This window comes from Hydractinia symbiolongicarpus, chromosome 9 (assembly GCF_029227915.1).
Source record: "Hydractinia symbiolongicarpus strain clone_291-10 chromosome 9, HSymV2.1, whole genome shotgun sequence".
NCBI classification, from domain to species: Eukaryota; Metazoa; Cnidaria; class Hydrozoa; order Anthoathecata; family Hydractiniidae; genus Hydractinia; species Hydractinia symbiolongicarpus.
Genome location: NC_079883.1, coordinates 4,755,835 through 4,776,803, shown reverse-complemented (window position 1 = coordinate 4,776,803; position 20,969 = coordinate 4,755,835). Strand labels below are relative to the sequence as shown.

At 34.9% G+C, this 20,969-nt stretch overlaps 2 protein-coding genes across 2 annotated transcripts; one reads left to right on the top strand and one right to left on the bottom strand.

Moving 5' to 3' along the window:
• The first annotated feature begins 904 nt into the window (after positions 1-904).
• On the top strand, positions 905-6,325 carry LOC130657624 (uncharacterized). The gene is made up of 4 exons (XM_057460615.1): positions 905-997; positions 1,374-1,546; positions 2,726-2,879; positions 3,022-6,325. The coding sequence occupies exons 2-4, from the start codon at positions 1,382-1,384 to the stop codon at positions 5,262-5,264; spliced, it is 2,562 nt and encodes an 853-aa protein (XP_057316598.1). The 5' UTR covers positions 905-997; positions 1,374-1,381; the 3' UTR covers positions 5,265-6,325.
• Positions 6,326-7,417: 1,092 nt separating this feature from the next.
• LOC130656974 (platelet glycoprotein 4-like) lies at positions 7,418-16,814 on the bottom strand. Its single transcript, XM_057459923.1, has 8 exons — positions 16,671-16,814; positions 13,909-14,245; positions 12,323-12,424; positions 11,812-11,967; positions 10,485-11,205; positions 9,526-9,953; positions 9,030-9,245; positions 7,418-8,147 (listed from the first exon to the last, which is right to left on the bottom strand). Exons 2-8 carry the CDS (start codon positions 14,077-14,079, stop codon positions 7,995-7,997), a joined length of 1,947 nt encoding a protein of 648 aa, XP_057315906.1. The 5' UTR covers positions 14,080-14,245; positions 16,671-16,814; the 3' UTR covers positions 7,418-7,994.
• Positions 16,815-20,969: the final 4,155 nt, after the last annotated feature.

The following is a 20,969-nucleotide window of genomic DNA, read 5'->3' as shown; positions in this document are numbered from 1 at the left end:
TGTTTGACGTTGCGAATTGATGCCACAAACGCCTTTATTCTAATAAATGATCGCTCTTTCTACATAACATAACAAAAACATCTTCTACATATGCGTAAAAATGCTGGCTATATATCAAAAGAATTGTTATCAAAGGAAGGATAGCCTATTAGTATGGGAATGTATGCCGTCGGTAGTGTAGTATCGTTGGATAATTCCATGCTGACTGAAGTGTTTCTTTTTTCTGTTAGAACGTTCATAGCAATCTGTCGTACATAACCTCTAAACAAACAAATAAAAATTACACAGTTGATGAAAGAGAACCACATTATGTCGTTAATCTGTGCTTGGATAAATTAGTCAGGTCTGATAAATATTCTATCGGCGTTGGAAAGTTTTCCTTGTCTCTTTCCAGTGAAACTTTTGCAAGAATATAAGAATTTGTCGTCATTTTAAGCAATCGCATTATTAGCAGCGAATAGGTTGTTGTTACTTTCTTATATTCTTTGTACAGTATTCTTTTTTTGTTTATAAATTTTGTTTACGACCCAAGACAGATATCTAAGTGAGTTTAACCAGAAAAAGTGTACTGAAAACCCATGAAGTTTCATTTAACGCTTTAGTCACACTTCGTTAAATTTCTCGGTAATTTCATTTCACGAAAATTTCATTGTATCCATACGTATTTGGACGCTAAATGTGTTATAAACAAAAACAAATTTCATTTTCTTTTAGTTGAATGTCTTCATGCTAAGATTTTTTTGCAAATCATATGTTTATAACTTATAAAATTGAGCAGAAAATACAAAAAAGAATTTGACCAGAAAAAGTGTATTGAAAACATAACTGTGCAGTGAAGCTTTTTAATTTTAAGAACGCGATAGTCACGCTTCGTTAATTGATTTAGAAACTATTTATTTTAAGAATCTCATTCGATGTATCTTCAGGTAGACTTCAACTAATTTGTCACAAACAAAACGTATTTCAATATCTTTTGATTTTACTGAATGTCTTAATGGTGAGTTTGTTTTTTGTTTGGCCTTTTTTTCGCTCTGTTTAGAGGGAAAGTGAAAAAACACTTTTCGTAAGCGAAGGCGAGGTTTTATTAGTATTGTGTGGAACTCCGGGTAGTTGTGACTTTTATCAAGCTGGTGCGGAAAGAGTTTTTTTTTATTCTCAAACACTACAAAATTTAAAAAAATATGCAAAATAAGTGAATGTTATTAAGTAGTCGTAATAGTTTACCCCATACACTGAAAAAATATTTGCACCAACACCAATTTTGTTGAGCCACAATATATCTATCTTTTTACAGTCGATTTAAATTATCTCATGAATGCCGAGGTTAAATACATTACGTGAACTGTTTGAATGACTTTTGTTTTCGTTACTAGCACCAACAATGCGTCGATTAAACGTTATGTTTGTGGTAGCGCTATGCACAATAGTGGTCACTGGGCGACACAGGAGCAAACACCATAAATTAATTGAAACTCATGTTGATAATCTTCAACTTAAAGAAGCTTCTTCTTTATTGGACGACGATGATGCAGTTTCTGTCAAGAAGGTAAGTCAAACCATAGTGAGGCTTTGTCGCTCTTGTCCTCGGCTAGGGTCTCTGGCCACAGAGCCGTTCAAACTAATTAACAAGGCAAAATTCCCTGGAAACGAGTTTAAAACTTTACCACAAAAAAAACTAAATAAATGTTATTCATGTCATTTCGGAGCCCCAAAAATTTTGATTAGTATCAAAGAAGAATAGAGAGGAGCTGTAAAAAACATACAAATTTCAAGCAATAGCTACAGGCTCACTGGATAAAAGTGGACTCCTACTTCCAAACCACTACAACCCTGGAAAAATAATTGTGGAAATGACCTTTTTTTGGCTATTCCTCTAATTGACCGAACGGCTGGTAGGCTGCAAAAGTTTTTCATCGTAGGACATCGTAAACAATGATGAAATTGTGTAAGCTGCATTTTTCACAAAGTCCGCTCTATGGGACAATAAAATTGTGGAATCGGGGCGTGCTGATTTCGGCTAAAACTAATACAACTTAAGATTTTAGATGTAACGATATAACCTAATCTGAAACCTTAAGTAGCTGAACACATTGACAAGGTTGGGTTCGTACAGATTTTCAAAAACCCATATGAATTTTGTTAAAACAAATGTTTTTTCTTATGTATATTCCTTTTTTTATGTTCAAGTCTTCCAAATTTTTTCCGTGAAAAAAAAAACAGTAAAATTTTTTCTCTACCCTTTCCAATTTTTATTTGTAAAAAATAAACATTGATTGTCATTGATTTGTTAAAGTTTGGATCACGTGATTAGCAAATGATTTTTAAGCCACGTGTTGCAGCTTCTGTAAATAAGATACAGAAAAATAATTAATAATAGCAGCTTTGACTTCTGCCATCCTACATTTCGGCCAAAAATGTTTGAAACTTCAGCTAAACTTACCGCTTTTACACTTTTGAAGTCAAGCTAGAAGTTGAGTAAACTGCACGTAAGAGATAAAACATGAATTTTTCGATTTTGGAGCCTTAGACTAGCTTAAAAGTTATGTAGACCAAATTAAAGGCTTAAGATCAACCATTGTAAGAGTCCAAAAACGTCGTTCTTTGGTAGCTATTTCATAAGTCATATTGTTGTTTTCGGTTTTGCTCACATTTTACCAGTTTTCTTTTCAATAAAGTTGACTATGTTGTAACAGTTTGCACAGTAATTGAATGTTTTTCTTAATAGGTGGTCCTTGGAAACTCTTATAAAAGAGCAGCAACGACCCAAGATGCTAAAGATTCTGATAAGAAAGTTGAGGATGCTACAAGTAAACTAAAGGCAGAGATTGGAAAAATTAATATTGATGAATTTACAGCAACGGATATGCTAAAAGCTAAAGGTCAGACTTCGAGCATGTTGTATGTGCAAAAAAAACTACTTGTTTGAACTGAATATAGCTATCGTCCTTTGATTTGACAATTTCGTTAATATTATTTCCTTGCTTCTTCGCAAAGTAATTTTTTTGTTTTATTTTTTTTAAGGCGGTGTGGAAACCTCTCTTAATGCTGTTGAAGGATTTTATGACAAATACAAGAAAAATGACAAGCTCGGCATGGCGATTTCTGGTATTACCATTGTCTCTGGATTGGCTACAGTTGTTGGTGGCCCAGTTGGATACGCTGTCGTCATGACGTTAAGTCTGTTTAAGCTTGGGTTAACTCTCATTGATAAAAGATTGAAGAAACCAGAAGTCGATGAGTCTACAAAGTTACAAAAAATTATTGAAAAGGCTTTACAGAAATTTCAAGAATCCGGATTAAAAGCTGAATGGAATGGCTACGAACGATTGACCGACTTGTATTTAAAGCATTTAGAGTTTGTTGACCATTTTGATGATAAAGAACTACAGGATGCCAATGAGGAGCAGCAAAAGAAATTCAAAATGGATGAAATGGGAGGACTGACAGAAGTAAAGGAAGACATGTTTGATGTTGTCACACCTCAAATTTACAAGGTCCTAATGTCCAGTTCTCAACTACTTGGTAAAGTTGAATACGAAATCTCCAAGATCTGCGATTTCGAGATTGAAATGAAAAAAGTGAACTCGAAATTTCAATTTAATAAATTTGGAACTACAGAGCAAGAGCCCACACCTACTCCAGAGGAATTAAAAGAAAAACACTCACTTGCTAAATCGTGTCTAGGAATGTATGAGCTGTACAGTAAGATAAGCTCCTTCCATTATCAAACATATTTGAAAAGCCTTAAAGCAATCAGCGGAATCATCGGTGAAAAGGATGAAAAACCTGGTCCGAAGAGTTCGACATCAACATCGACAAAAGGTGGCACACAGAATGATAAGGAAACATCATCAAAAAGGAAAGCATTTATCTTTATGCAATTACTCTTGGATATGATACAGAATTCAAGGGAACACAACAAAAAAATTTTCAGACCATTCCTTAGTCCTTTTAGTAACTACAAAATGCGCTATACCGTGAACTATTATCACAACTATGCAGGCAATTACGAGCATTTGTCGTCTTACTTGAATGACCTGTACAGTGACAAGATAATGATGGAAGAAGTACTCAATGACGTAATGCTCTGCAGTCAGCCATCATTGCTTGGTTCCTGCTACGTTGAAGAAAACACAGACTCAACCAACTTAAAGGAAGGCAACTGGAGATCAGCTTACATTCCAATAGGGAAATCTATTACCGTCACATACAAATCAGGTAACAAAGATATCCAAAGTGACCCACCGATTCAACTTATAGGACCAAGTTCTATGGGGATGCTGTTCGCCCTTCGCGAAAAGGATAAAGTTCAAGATATTAAAGAAAAATCAAAAGTTACCATCGCTGCCAGTGACGCTGGAAAGAAGAAGTTCTTCAAAATGTGCGCAACACACCGTTATAATCTTGACGAAACTGATTACCAGACCTCAGCATGTACAATGGTGGAGTTTAAAGAACCAAAGACGGTTATTCAATTGGAAAAAATTAAGTCTCCAACCTTATGGAAAGGTAAAAACATTAGCATAGCAAGCGACGAAGCTGATCTTGCGTTTGTAGGAACTGGATACGTCGGCACCGAATTTAAAAAGCAACTTCCGAATGTCCGTTGGGGACCATTTTTTAGCCCAAGAAGAATGTCAGAACTTCCTGGTAGTGCTGCTTGGGACACCATCACTGTGTATCGATACAAAAATGATGCAGAAAGTGATGTCAAAAAGCAAGCAGATAAAGGGCTCCTTTGCAGTGGTGAAAATAACCTTCTGTGTCAAGATGACTTTATCGATAAAAAACTTTTCGTCAAAATTTGCAAAAAACCAGAATTGAAGGGTTACTGCGAAGAAGTTCCTGTGATAAGAAGTGAGATAGAAGGCAAACCTAAAGGGAAAGTTGTTAACCTTAAAGTCGTAAATGGTTACGGTCTGCTTAGTCTAATATCTCTTACTGATTATGCCTACGTGACCACGGAAAAAAAGCCAGGTGAATACACAACAACAAACTTGAAGTCGTGGAATAACATCGATAACTCTATATGGATGCCAATCGTTAAAGACAAAAAAGCAAGCAATTTATTGAAAAGTATGAAGGTGCCTGAAGATGTAAAGGTGGAACTTTACACTGAATTGAATGGAGCAGGCGAAATGTATGGCCCTTATGTAGGACCCCTCACCGTTGATTATGTTGATGGAAATGATCTGTTGTCCAATCTAATCAAATCGATGGTAATCAAGTATTCGCCGAAAATATCAAATACGCAATCTTTTTAAATTCGTCAAAGATCTATTATATGAGGAAAGGGGCATGTGTGACACTGCAAGTCTGTTAGATGGTTCAGACAGTTTAAGTTTAAATGTGTCTCTACCGTATTGTTGACATACGTCCTTATATAGTGAGCGTAAATATAGAATTTGCTTTTCAATAAAAAAGTCGTGTTTGATCGTGTCTGTGTCTGATCTCAAAAGATCGCCGCGTAATTAAGAAATTGCTGCGTTTTCTTTTAAAAGCGTCTTATTTTTTAACAAACATAATTTTTGGCAAATGACATGGTGGAAACAAAGTTTTCCTTGACTCTCGGGTTATAACTATTAAGTTTGGTGCGTGTCTTGGTGAAATCCTTTAGTGATGATGATCCATGTCCAGTGATTCTAATTGGGAAATTGGATAATTATGATCCTTGTGAAATATAACTTTTTGGGGAGATTAGTTGCCATTCTAAATATAAAAGTTATTCTTTTAATAACCGCATTATAGTATTACAAAATGCGTCAATTTGCACCTTTTGTTATTACACAACGCAGCACGTGTTACAAAATGACCAATTTACTACAAAACGCGGCACGTGTTACAAAAAGATCCGTTTATTATAAAACGCGTCACGTGTTACAAAATGACCAATTTACTACAAAACACGGCACGTGTTACAAAAAGATCCATTTATTATAAAACGCGTCACGTGTTACAAAATGACCAATTTACTACAAAACGCGTCACGTGTTACAAAATGACCAATTTACTACAAAACGCGTCACGTGTTACAAAATGATCAATTTATTACAAAACACGGCAAAATATTTCTCCACTTCGCTCCTCTTCTCGGTGGTAAATAAAAAAAGACGTTAAGTTTCCCGGCTATAACGCATATTTGTTTATCCTATAAATAGTTGGAATGTAGCGCTCCACTTATGACATATTAAATCACTGCTGTCTATTGAAACAATTAAATTAACTAGTCGTTAACCCGTGGAAAATCCACGGGTTCGCCCGTCCTTTTTATACTGTTTGGTGCGTCTTGCTACTTGCGCAGCTAAGCTACCATTTTGTGTGACAGACAGACGTATACGGGTATTTTAATATAGATAAACCATAAAGATCAGATTGTGCAACGGTTTAAAGCGCAGCCAACACTAAGAAAAAGGGCATAAAATTACGCAGTAAATTCTTTCTTTTGAATCGGTTTCTAATTACTTTAACTTCCTAAACTAACTAAACTTTTCTACAAGAAATTGCAACGTCTAACAGAGGCATTTGCGCAGTCACTTATACAACACAAGAGACAATCAATCTAATCTTAGGTAGCTTATATTCCTATTCTAATGCCCTAGAGAAAAGAGACAAGGGCACTGAATACAAGATTGCACATGAGAAATATTTTTGTACAAATTTTATTGGTAAAGCCCTCCATATTTGTCACAAAACCCTACTTTAATGTTGTCTGGGGTTAAGCAAAAGATGTCGCTTCGGTTGAAATAATTTTCTCTGCATGAATCCAGCATTGACAAGAGAAAAATGAAATGGTGTGACATTTAGTGGTGTTTTAGACGTGAATCATCATTGGGAGAAAATCCAGACCAGAAGAGATGTGCGATAACCCACTAAATGCATCTCAGCAAACAAACATGGACTTACAAAATTTACTGACGGAACTTTATATTTTATTACTTCCTGACAAAAGTTTATATTTTTGACAATTTGTCATTTTATCGAGAAAAGGTCTTTTAATTCTCGATGTAAAAAGACACGGTTTATACTTTTTTCTATTCTTTTTATTCGCTTAGCTTAGCATCTTAGTTGTTGTACCTACAGGCACTCTCGTCCCCAGTTTTTTTTTGCCTTCTTGATATGAGAGATGATTTTTCGCCGTCTTTTCTCACATCGAAAAGGCAAATAACCCTAGGGACTAAGGTGACCTGGAGGTACAACAGCTAAGATGTCGTCATGACTTTGGTCTGGGCATCGGTAAGATTGATTTAGCGAATGTTCGAGTTATATCGAGGATTTGTTTTATTAGAAATTCTAGTTATTGGGGGTTCGAGTTATTTTGGGTTTGAGTTATTTGGCGTTCGAGTTTTTTGGGGTTCGAGTTATCAAGAGTATACTTAAGCAGAGTGGCCGTGCAGCGAACATTAAAACATTAAGCATGCAACCCTTTTTATCAGCTCTCATTTTCTACTTACAATATTTACATATTTACAAATAAATACAAATTTTAAAAATTTGTCAGTTTAAAAATAAAATAGTATGAAATAAATACTAAATAAAAACAATCCAAGAAACAAAATATAAATAGCTATAATAAAAAAAATTCCCCGCTTTTAAATTGTTCAGTAAACCGACGAGTTGTGTTTTGCGTTTCGAGGTAGGAAAGGAAGGTTAAAGCTAGAGTTTCAGTCAAGAACTGAACGAATCGGATCAAAATATCTTCATTACTAAATTTTTCGTTTTTCTGGTAAAAAATTCTTATGAGAACAAAAAAATAATTCGCCCACAGAAAAAAGAACAATCAGGTTGTAGCATTATCCTTTTTTCGCTACGTTCTGTGCCGCTCTTAAGTTAAAATCCAGTTATTAAAGTGGCTAAAAATAGTATGTCCAACAATTTGGCTACAAATCCATAGTTGGAATCCTTCTATAAAAGGTTCGCTAATTCTCTCTATGAAAAATACCAATTCATTCCACAAGCAATCTCTTTTGAAACATACTCTTCCCGTGTATCTAACACTACGAATCCTTTGTAGCGGCATTAACATTTGCGATCGATCCTCCTGTCTTTAAAGCTTTTACGAAGATATAAACAGCAATGATTATGAAGAACAAGCCAAGCACCGGACCAACTATAAGAGCTGCACAGCTACCTTTCATGACGTCAGCCAACTAAAACGTAAACAAGTAGATTAAAACATATTTCAATATAAATCGTTCACCCATGGGGAAAAAATCCACGGGGTCGCTTGTCCTTTATATAGTACTTTGTGTTTCCATACCACGACGTTTTTCTTGTGCAAAGACAGACAAAATATCGCTATTATTAAATTAGGGTTATTCTAGAGGAGGTAGGTAGGCTGCACTCAAACAAAAAATTGCCCAATTACAGGTTCTATCAACGGTCAAAACAAGTTTGGTCTTTACTGTTCTGCATCTAATGTGATTTATTTTTATTCCACCGCACAACAGCTTAGTTTTGAGATTTAAGAAGTATATTGGAATGGTGTTAAGCCATATTAACACGAGATATTAAAACAGCTCCGTAATAGTGGAGATAGTGTAGTGGCAGCGCTGTCAACTTGTAATCATGAGGTTTCAGGTTCGAGTCCTACTTCGGCTCTCTTAGATGTTTTGTTGTCAGCCAAATTGGTGTTATATTTACGGACTGCTAACTGGCTTGTGTGGCAGATAAGAAAGTTAGAGCAATGCTATACGTATCTCTAGCTGTAATGTAACAAAGTTACCGTCCGAGTGGGAAGAAAAGCTAGCCGTTAGGAAGGAATCCTCAAGGACGTTAGAACTTTTGATAACTTACTTACATACTTAATAGGGTTTCGCCGATCTACGGAAGCATGCGACTGATCACTGTAGCGGCAGCCATCAGAGGTTCCACCTAACTTCGATCCCAAGACCTATTGTCTCTTTTTGCATATCGTCAGACCTATCAATCAGCGCAGATGAGAGACAAAAACCCTGGGAACGAGGTCGAGGTTCTACCGCATTTGTTAGGCCTCGTTTTTAAGCTATACAATAAAAGCAATAAAATCTTACCACCAGAGCATCTTTCAGTTCATCATCAGTAGGCGACGCGTCAATTTCAACCCATACTATTGGTACAGGATGCAGATATCTTCCAGGTTCGTCTACATAGGTGACATTCAACGCTGAATTTCGAGGAGCTTTAACAATATGTTTTGGTATAGCTGTGTTGACTTGTATTCCGAATTTGATGGTGATTGTATTCCCCGATATTGGTTCTATTCTGAACTAAAACGTTAGGAAAAACATTGTGCTTTATTAGCGTAAACATTATTTTTTTCGCACGTCCTTTTTATGCACCGGTAAGTGCGTCTCGCTACTTGCAGTACCATTTTGCGGAACAGACCGACAAACGTATACGGGTATTAGATTATTTTTCTAAAAATTACTTTTTTACAAAAAATGTGACCTCATCAAATATTTGATCGCGGGAAAATTGCCACATTGAGGTACATATAATATATTAGGATATTATATTTATTTGCGAATGTGTTAATCGAATCTATACCTTTGGTTGATGTTCCCTTTCATTGGGTGTCATGTTGAAACGTTGCGACAACTTTTCATCTCCAGCGAAGAAGTGAGGAGGGCTCACAAGAAATGGCACTCCTCCTTTTGTGTTGGATAAATCAAGAACTCCTTTGATTAAGACGGACTTATTATTTACCTTGAACAATCGAGGCAAATCTACATCAAAGTCTTGTACATGAACAGTTCTATAAACTGAAGCAGACTTTCTTGTGATACGATAGCTAGTTTGTAACGTAGAATCGAAAATGTCATATGAGCCATGCTCCATTTCTTGTGCTGTTTTACAACCAGTAAGAGAAGTTTTCAAACCAAAAATCGTCCTTCGATATCTTCCATCTATTTTCCGATAGTCAGCTGACGTGTTCACGTGATAAGCAGTGGGAGCAAAATCAAGACCGTTGTGAGCTAGAAGAGAGAGAGAGAGCGTACAATTCTAATAAATCTGTTAAAAAATTTTTAATTCACGAGAAAAGTTACTGTAATGGGTTGATTAAAACTCACTTGAAGTGTCTTTCTCCATTAAGCGCCCCCCCCCCCCCCCCCCCCCCCCTTATCTCTAAATATGTTGCTATGTTGGAAAAAGAAATTCAAGTAACTGTCCCATATTATGTACCAGAAGGTATGCTTGTTGTTACAAAAGCTTAAGTATTGTCCATTACAACGCACCCTCCCTAGTTCATTGAAACACAATTAATTTTTTCTCAAACGCGTCCTATGTACCAGTATCCACCTCTAACCCGCCTTATGTACCAGCATCCACGTCGAACCCGCACTGGTTTAAGACGTCAAAGACGACAAAGAAAATCAATGCCTAGTGATGTGGAATACTGCGTTAATGTTGACACAGTCTTAAACTTGTCCCCAGTGACGGTGAGGTTATTTTGTATCCAACCTAATACAAGTCTTTAGAACAAAGTTCGTAGTAGTCTAACTTACATTTCCATGCAAATGCGGTTGATGATTCAACATTGCATTTATAATATTCTTCAAATTTTGAAGATGTTGCTGCTTTCACTTTATCGCTATCATTGCCGACAAAACCATCTACGTCGATTCCATTTTTTAAACCCGGTAGCATCATCTTATAACCCATGCTAAGTTCGCTTTGCTTTCGTGTAGTCACCAAGCCGTATTGTTTTGAGTCAATCAATAAATGCATGGTAAACTTAACAAGAACATTTGTGACATAACCAGCTACAGGAAGCAAATAGTTTAAAATTGGAAAACACTGATGGGTAATATTTGGGCAAAATAAGGAAAGAATTGTGCCTGCTAATACTGACATGGTGATGTTGTTTGTTGTGGCTTGAAAATTCTGAACAAGTGGCAGAAATCCAATTTTTAAACATTCTGGTGTGATGGGATCGGCTAGGCATTTTGGTGGCGTTGCTTTTGCTGTCCCCAGCAAAGTAGCATTTGATAAAATTGAGTACAATCCTCTCATCTCAATCAGAGAGAAGTTTTTTTGCATCACATTGCTAAATGATAAAAAATTATTCGGAAAAAATTCGTTTTTTTGGCCAAGTTTGGTTAAAACAATGTCAGGTGCCGGCGCTATGATTGCCATGGTAACGTAGGGTGCCATATTTAAAGCGAAGATATTGTCTCCTCCAGCTGCCATCATGACTCCAATGTATCCAAGGTTGATAACACTGAGCTAAAAATAGACAAGCATGCTATCTAATGTGTGATCGCACTGAAATTCTAAACGTCGAACTAAAGTTATATTTATTAGCCAGGCAAAAAGTATTACGTTCAACATATTGTCTTATTCAGCTTTACGTTTAGACTATGTTTGTTAATTTAAGGTTCTGAAATGTGAAAAAAGTTTTGCTACAAAAAATTCAGTCGGATATATGTAAAAATAGATATACTGACAGGTGAAAATAGATATATTAATTTTCTTCATGACGCCATTCCCAAAATTAATGATTATAAAAAGACCATGTAAAACTACTGTGCTAATTAGAACTATGCATAAAAGAATGTTTTTATTAGCAAGTTATTTTGATCCTCCAATAAATGGATTAATAGTATCATTTTTTCTGTGTAGAAGGACCATCCTCGATCGCCGGTCTCTCTTTGCATATCAGACGGCGAAAGTGCAGCGCGGATGAGACAAAAAACACTGGGAACGAGGTTGGGGAGAGGACGTATGTACCAACCTAGTCGTCAGGGCTTCTTAATTATTTTTACATTGAAGGTTACGCCCAAAGGTAAAACAGAACGGGGACGAGGTTGTTACGTATACGTATATACTTACCATATCGTCTTCTTTACATTTCGGACATTGTTTCATTGTTGCTTCCCTGTCATATTCAGTTTGAGTGATTGACTTATACCGTACAGAGTCTTCAGTAAATTTGATGTCAGCCTTCTCATTAGCGAATCTGTAGATATACGGTCCAACTTGTTGGAACTAAAGTGAACAAATTAGAGGTGATTTTATTCAGTTAGCTACATCTTCTAGCGAAAAATAATTTTAAATATAATTCTTGATACAGTCCAAAAAAGAGGAAAAATAGGTCATGCAATGTTAATGCAATATTAAACGGTTACTCACAGCTACAACGTTAAAAATAGTTGTAGAACTTTCTTCTCGATTTTTTTCGCAGCTTGTTCAGATTTTAAGTTACCAATTTTCTTGATGACGGGCAATACTGGCGCTAAGCCAATCATATTTCGCAAACCCGTACTTCGCGCTTGCATATTCAGCCCCTTTTCTAATCCTTTTTTAGACGGTTAAAAAATGATGATAATAAAGGTGTTCTTACTTTTGGTATCTCGCCATTGTGAAGAAATCCGTCCACATTCGTCATGTTCCAGTAGTACGCCAACTTTTGATATGTTGCCTTCCTTTTGCTTGCGTCTCCCTTCTAAAGACATTAGTTTTTTAGTGGGACGTTGTAAAAGTTGCCTTGATTTTTGTTTTTGTTGCTTTCTTTGCTGAATAGCACATTAAAATTTAGTAGTGTTTCTAATTAGTTTGCGCGGAAAATCCATTTACAATGTTATTTTCTATATCGAGTATATACCCAAAGGCGTTTTAAAAAGGGCTAAAATATTTAATATTTTTTACATTTTTCATAAAAAAACACAAAGTTTTTTCTTAAAAGAAAGTTAAATTTGTTTGAGATAATAGACTTCACTTTTGTCAAGGCACAAGTACAATAAATATATTTTCGTCCCCAGAGCTCTTAAAGATAAAGCTGTGGGATCAAGGATTCAAAAAATGTTGCTCACAGCGTTGCATCGACAAAACGTTAATGTCTGAAAACGATTACTCGCAAAAAGTGACTAAATATATCAAAGAATTATTTATTTTAAGGCATTTAAGCAGGTATCGACTTTTTTCTTTTTCGTTTTATCGGGCTATGGAACTTCACGTCATTTACGTCATTTAAATTGTAATTGACGGGTCCTGCAAAGAAAATTCTTAAATTTTATCAAAAATAGACACGGAGATAAAAAAATCATGTCAAACGCGATCGGCTCAATCGGCGCACATAACCGTTTTACGATTTTACCTGGAGGTTCCCCGGATATTTTCCGGTCTCCGGAAAACTTTGGCAAAACATAATTCTAGTATCACAATTTAAAAGTGACGCTCTGTAATTAATACTTATTTTTTTTAAATATTTTAAAAATATGTTTCATATTTCAGCTTCATTAAAGTTTTGCATCTTTTCAAAGCTTTTCAAACAGTATCTCCCAAGTATTCTATCTTTCACTTATTTCCAGCATTATTTTATCGAAAAATGTTTTTCAAACGGTCCCAATTTGAGTTATAAAAAACTTTCAGCAAGACAGGCGCTTAAGTAAACAAACCCCCACCAGAGTCCTTATTCTCGTGGAAAGAAATCTTTGTTTTACTAACATATATAGTATGTAATTGTAAAAAGTTATATGCGGTGAACATTTGACATAACGAACCGTGAAGGGGCAGGAAAAGATGTGTTTTATAAGGGTTTCTTGAGAAAAGTGAGTTTGGTTGGTAACACAGAGATTTTACCGGTGAAGATTCTTAAATATTGATCATTTGAGGGTAGATTTTCACCAATTATATTAATATGTGGGGCGGAGGGTTACTTTATTTTTAATTATTAACAATATTGCCATAACAAAAAACACTACAAAAGGAATCTTTTCAATAATATCTCATTTTCACAGATTTTTGTGATAAAAATTTCATCATTAATAGCGTATACAAAAACGGGAAAAAAAATTATCGAAAAAAATCAAAAAAGGAAAAATAGATCACGCACGACTAAAGTAAAAAAAAAAATAAGCAAACATAAACAAACAAAAATTAGATGAATGATCTTAAAACAGAAAAATAAAAAATAAAGACATAACAAACCCAATCTTGAAACGATTCATGTGTTGTAGAATCAACACAGAAAGTACTCTTTATATTCTTCACCACCATGGATAAAATAAGTTTTCCCGCCACAATTCCGATTACAACCAATAGCAATCCAGCCGCACCGAGCAAAATAGACTTGGTTCTTTGCTTTGAATTAATCCGCATGTTGTAGCATATAGTTGGTTCACTCTTTTTATTTTCTCGAAGACACTGCTTAAAGTATATATATATATTTTTTAACAAGACCTTTTATGTTGAGCATCTGCGACATCTCAATGACGGTGAATGTGTGAAGAGAGGGTACTGAGTAGAAGGCAGCTGCAAATTTATTCTGAAAGATACAAAGAAAAGATAAAAAGAAGAAATTTAAAAATAAACAATATAATGCATAATAAATTAAAGGGAAAAAGTAAAATTAATTTTTTCATTGAAAATAAAAAAAAGTGCTAAAAATATAAAAAAATAGTATCGGTTACCATGGAAGCAGAAAAACAACTTGATTTTGAGTTAAAATTATTTTTCAAAAGTTATTGTTATTAATAAAGTGACGACCTTTTCGTGGAAAAAGTTTTTCATATCGTTTTTTCATAAGGACACTGCTTTTTAATCTCTGAAATGGATTCAATGATTACAAGTGTTCCTTATAATTTTTTAATCGAAATTAATGATCAAACGTGCGAGACACCTTAAAGGGAATCGGACGAAATAGTCCAAATAAAACTTTTACGTGTAAAATCGAATTTAACTTTTTGTGGAACACCTTGCAAGGTGAAAACCGGAAAAAACAGAGCAGTAAATGCGAGAATAAAATTACTCATTTATGACGCAGGAAGTATTAATGAAGAATACATTGCATTGTTTTGGCGCGAAAAAAGAAAGACGCTTTTGTTCCCGATATGCTTCATCTTCACATGACGTCAATAAAGTTTACTTACTTACAATTGGAAATCATTTATCATCATCAATCATTTAGTGTATGAAGAACCTTCGAAGCCTTTTTAACGCGTGTTAACTGTCGTACAGACAAAAAATAAAATAAATAAAATTAAAAAAAGAGAATGCATAAAAAATACTGTAAATTAATATTAATAGTTTATAAATTAATAAAAGTTATTTGTCGCCTTGAACGTAATTGTTGTTTATTTCTATTGTTCAACGTGTTTAAAACTTTTGACTGTTAAAATCTAGTTAAAAAATTCATCATTAGTTTGACATTATTATTTGATGAACCTCGTAACTAGATCCCTTTCCTTGAACTAAAGACAAATCGATTTAGAAACGTCGTTCGATTCAGTAAGATATAAAAGACCTCTACACAAGCAATAAAGGGAGCTCATTTCGGAAGACGCCTATAAAATCTGCAATGCCAAATAAAAAAATGGAAAACTAATTTTGGAAAAATTATATTGCATGTGTTTCTCTTCTATTGAACGCCCCATCTCTAATATATACAGGTGTTTAACCAAAAGGATCTAACGCCCCTATCTTTTGAATTGAAAGGCACATAATATAGAAAATTCAATTTATGGCCATGTATAAGATAGTAATTATAAGCAAAAATTGTAATACATATAATAAAATCCGTGTAAAGTGGACCTCTCTATACTTCTATTCCTCAGAACCAACAACATCCCCAGGCTCTTCTAAGCCTGTGACATTTCAGCGTAGCTAGCTATTACGAAACCATTCTATCAGGAGAAGAAAAAGAGCTCTGGGTACGGGTTAACTTAACACGGAACATTTTCCTATTTTAGACGCCTTCTACGTTTAATAAAAACTACAGAAATATTAACTTCCTTTCCACGCCTCGGATCGTTTTTTATTTTTAATTGATTTCAAAGACTTAAATTTTTCACAAATTTTAGATCACGGTGCATATAATCAAATATATTTTACTAGTCGGTGACTCGTGGAAAAATCCACGAATTCGTTCGTCCTTTTTATACCGCATTGCGTGCGTTTCGTTACTTGCGGTACCATTATGCACGACAGACAGACGTATACAGGTATTATAACATAAATATTGTGTTTGTTTTAGGTTTTTTTCTCAGCATGATTTCTCGGTAAAAGGTTCAACAACATGATAACTAGATTCAAAATGAGAAACTGAGCAATAAACGTAACTTACTGGTAGGTATTAATCCTTAGCGGGAAGGGACTGTCAAATGTATTACAATACACTCCACCATTTTATTTTAAATGAACATGGAACATCATTGAAACATAGAGCACACCAAAGTGGGAGAAACTAACTGAACTGCGTCGTTTTTTTAAAGGTTCCTTTTTTTAAAAAAATATTCGCTGAATTAAATTCTGTGGAATATCAGGCCTTCTTTGCAAACCCGAAAAATAAATTTTTCGATATTCTTATTAGATCCTAGATTGAATTCCCAGAAACCCCTGCTGAATGTAAAATTATATAAAATGCTACTTTTTCTTTCAGTTGAAAATTCTGACAATAATTTATGCTACTTTTATCACTATGCGCAATATTTTACCATCACCTTATGGAAAGACCAGAAGTTACGCCAGTGTGGCCATGGACATAAGATTACGATTAAACGCACACGTGTAGCATTAATTTTTTATACACATGAGACAAATGCCATAAATAAACAACCTCGCCCCTAGGCTGGGACACAATTTAAAAAAAAACCTAAAAAGCCTTGGAGACAAGTTTGATAAATAAGTACACACAATCCAGACAGTAATGACGTCATGGAATTTAAAAATAAGAGATCAAATAAATAATATACCCTTGCTTGCTAAATTGAATCCAGTCCTCTCAGCTCTTTAATGTAGCAAAGTCATCCGCAGAGCTAAAAAATGGAAATATTGGCGCTGTAATTTCTTCAGCCTTGTGAAAAATATAACCTTTTGATCTGAAAATACAACTCCAGCAAGAAAATACAATGCCAACAAACCCTTTTTAATTTTCTTGTTTTGATGACTCAGAAAGTGTCAACACATGGAAATCAACATTGACCCTCTCCACCGTAGAAGATCTGAAACAATGATGTAGAAGGAAACGGTTTCTTAATATGCAGAGGTGTTCAAGAGACAGCTTAATATCTATTTTCTCATAGTTAATTAATTGCCTTAAACTTAATTTGTTTTCTTAAAACACATACAATACCACTCATTGTAATGGATTATTATTCAATTACAGAACACATCCGCCCGCTTACGAAAGTCTAAATACAATATTTAGGTCGTAGGATGGAGTGACATTTAAGGTACCTGAAAATACTAAAATCTGATTTTCTCTTGTGTGCTTTCATTTTTTGATTGAATGCATATGTATAAAATAGAATAAGAAAGTAAAAAGTACAAAATATAATTCTGATCATGACTTTTCGATCCATAGGAGGGATCAAAAATTGATTTCAGGGGGATTTTCAGGTATAGGATCACCTTAACACGTGCTTTATGTACTTACGAACATGCATACAGCCTGTATTTACATATGAGGTTTAGCGGCTAAAGGTAGAAGCGCTGGGATTAAGAGTGTGCGTCTTAGAACTTCCTTCAAACACCCTGGGGACAACGTTGTCAGTTACGCCCCTGTGAGTGGTAATTATGCTACAGTTGACTCTCTCTATCTCGACTACCCTCTATCTCGAACATCTCTCTATCTCGAACCAAAGTCTCGGTCCCTTGGACATTTGTGTAGGCTCTAAGCTATTTTCCTCTCTTTATCTCGAACCTCTCTATCTCGAATACCTCTCTATCTCGAACCAAAATCTCGGTCCCGTCTGACTGTTTCTCTCTCTATCTCGAACTTTTCCGGATTTAAGAACCTATTCACACTAAAAATCGAATTAAAATGTTCCATTTTCGAACGAAAATGTTTGACGTTCGAATTCTAAAGTCACTCACAAAACATTGTTTACAGTGTTTTGAACCAGAAACCTTCTTGAGGTGAAGATGTCGGCTTTAAAAAGAAAACTCAATAACGTTTCTTTAATTCAAAAATGTCAAATAATTCGGGTATTCGAGAAAGGAGTGTCAAACAAGGAGGCAGCAGAAAAATACAATTTCTTTAAATGAAGCTGTAAATTTATTTTATGTATTTATTTTAAAAGAAGTCTGTGCATTGAATATTAACATTTTAACATCTCTCATTGACCTCTATCAACTCCCGATACACTGAAGGTTAAAAATACGTTTTTTACGAAAAAATCCAATTTTTGTCAATTTTTCTCTATCTCGAACTTTCTCAATCTCGAACAAATTTTCTGGTCCCTTGCGAGTTCGAGATAGAGAGAGTCAACTGTATTTCTATGCACTTTAAAAAGTCGTCTATCAATGAGATTCAACCATTATATAGTTAAACAAAGATATGGCGGTTTCCTGAAAATAAATCAACCAATTAGAATTAGCGTCTTTTGTTATTGAACTTTTTAAAATTGAAGATGCAGCGCTTATTATATGCACAATTGTTCCGTTATTTCCAATCTTGATAAAAAATCCAAGTGGTTAGCAACACTAAAGAAAATAACCTAATATACCACCTTTAAACAGCAATAAAATGCCGCCAGCCGTGCTTTTTTTCGGACAAGAAAGTAAATATTTCGGCGTCATGCATCATGCAGGGTTTATCAATTTCTTTGTATCGGGACCGAGAGTACCAAGCCCTTATAATGAGGTCAAGATCAACCAGGAATCGAAGTTTTATGCTTACTTTGCGAAATTTTATAGAATTTAGGGGAATTTAAAGTTGTATTTATGTAAGCTTTAGAACAAAAATATGCGTTATAAAATGATGATTTGCAATTGAAAAACTTCACATTTATTTTTGTAAAATCAAGTAGCAAATATCAACTCAGAAACATTTATCAAAACTCCAACTTTTTAAGGCCAGAACAGGTTGCTCTAAAAATGGAAATTTAATACCAGCATATTAATATGACAAAAAATGAAAAATAAAGCTAATTATTTAAAAGCAGTTCAAGATTCAATCCTTGCCAAATACTTATAATCGATATTTTAATCTTAAATTCCGACATCACAGACCGCCTATATTCCTAAGCTCTTTTTCTTTACAATCTAGGCGATATTTTAAACATTTATGACATTCCTGGCCAAGTCCACAAACTGATTATTTTTCTCCGTTACTTGTTGATGGTTGACGTACTTGTCACCTTACTGACTGGTGGATTTATGGTAAAGCGTTTTTTTCATTACGAGTGTTCAAAGGTGTAAATCGATCTTTTCTGCTCAACGTTTAGAATGAAAAAGGATTATATCTCAGGCGGTTCTCTTGTTAAGCGGGTGCTGTGCTTGCACGCCTTCCGTAGCTTAAACGAGAGTTTTAAATGCACTAGGACCCTGTGCCGTAACCACAATTTTAATATTGGGGGGGGGGGGGGGAAGGGCTATTTAGAAAATTTCCATGCATAAATTTCGCTTTATATAGTGGCTACTTTTGGCTACTTTGGGTGCCGAGAAGCAAATTGCTAGATTTTACATCTCTAGATTGTCGGAAAATACCCTTCCAGACGTCAACGATCTCATGGTTCAATGTTAAAAATCACTGCATTAAAAAAAATAATAATGATAATAAATATTTAAAGTGGCTAGCCCAGAAAATCACAAAAACCTATAGTTAGTGGTTTGTTTCAACTGGGGGTCATTAGAACAAAAAAAAAACAAAAAATGATAAACGTTAGACTGCCTCAGCTCAATCAAACATAGTAACATTTATAATCTGTGAAAATTAAAAAAAAAAAGAGTAAAAAAACGAAATTAAAAATTAAAAAGTTAAAAAATGATCTGATTAGAATTTGCCAAATACATTATAAATGGAAGTCTTAAACAAAAGCAGACTTCCATTACAGTTCACTTGGTCTGGAAGATTATTCCCCATTTTTGCAGCTTTTAGGAAGGCTTTTTTGTCAAATTCCGTGTTCACCAAGGAAAGTGTGAAATTGTTTTTCGAAGCTCCTCTTGTTTGATGATGAATTTTGAGCGCATGTGATCAGAACAATGTGATTCACGACCTTGAAAACTAATATGGCATCGTTTTTGATGAGCAAATTATTCAATGAATATTCCCTCTTTTTTCCAAGAAAGGTACAAACACAGTTTTTTTCTAGTTTTCCCAATATACCTTGGGTGCCACAAGCCCATGCCAAGGAGCAGTAGTTGAAATAGGCATGACAAGTGCATTAATTAAAAGGTTTTTTGTGTGAGGTGTTAAACAGGATGCAATGGTTCTAATTTTAGAATATTTAATTAGTATTTTCTATTTATGTCATTAATGTGCTCTTCCCATTGCATTTTTTTATCAAATGTTACCCCAAGATATTTAACGTTTCGCGCCTCTTTAAAGGAATACCCATATAGTTGATCGTTTTGTTCTCGACTTTTTTTAACTGGCTGTGGTTGCCGCAAAAAATTGTTTCAGTTTTGTCCTTATTAATAGTCATTTTGTTATTATTCAGCCAGAAGTCGACTTGCGAAATTTCTAACTCGACCTGGGAGACAAGGGTATCCAAGTTTTTATGAGACGAAATAATTATTGTATCATCTGCATATAGATGGTGGTAGTTTGAATTGATGACAGATTTTAAGTCATCAATATACAAAAGAAAGAGCAGGGGCCCCAACACAGATCCCTGCGGCACCGCAAAAGCGTCTTCATGAAGCAGAATGAAGCTGATCCTGGGTCGTTTACAAGAGTCAGCTACATTCGGCCCGTTAAGTAGGACTCGAACCAGTCAAAGGCAGCATCTCTGATGCCAAAACACCATAGTTTTTTAACAAAATTTTATGATCAACAGTGTCAAAAGCTTTTTTAAGGTCAATGAGCACAGCACAAACAAAGTTTTGTTAGTCGAGTTCAGTAAGAATTAAATCAGAGACATCATGTTGGAAAGACTTGATAAATGAATACTTAAAACTGACGAACCTGCTTTTAGCAGTCGAGAACCAATTCCATCCAAGCCTGTAGCTTTATTAAGTTTTAGTAAACTAATTATTTTTTCAACACTTTTGGTCTCAATACGAGCCCACCGAAAATCGTGTCCGCTAGCAGGTGGATTAACATTAGC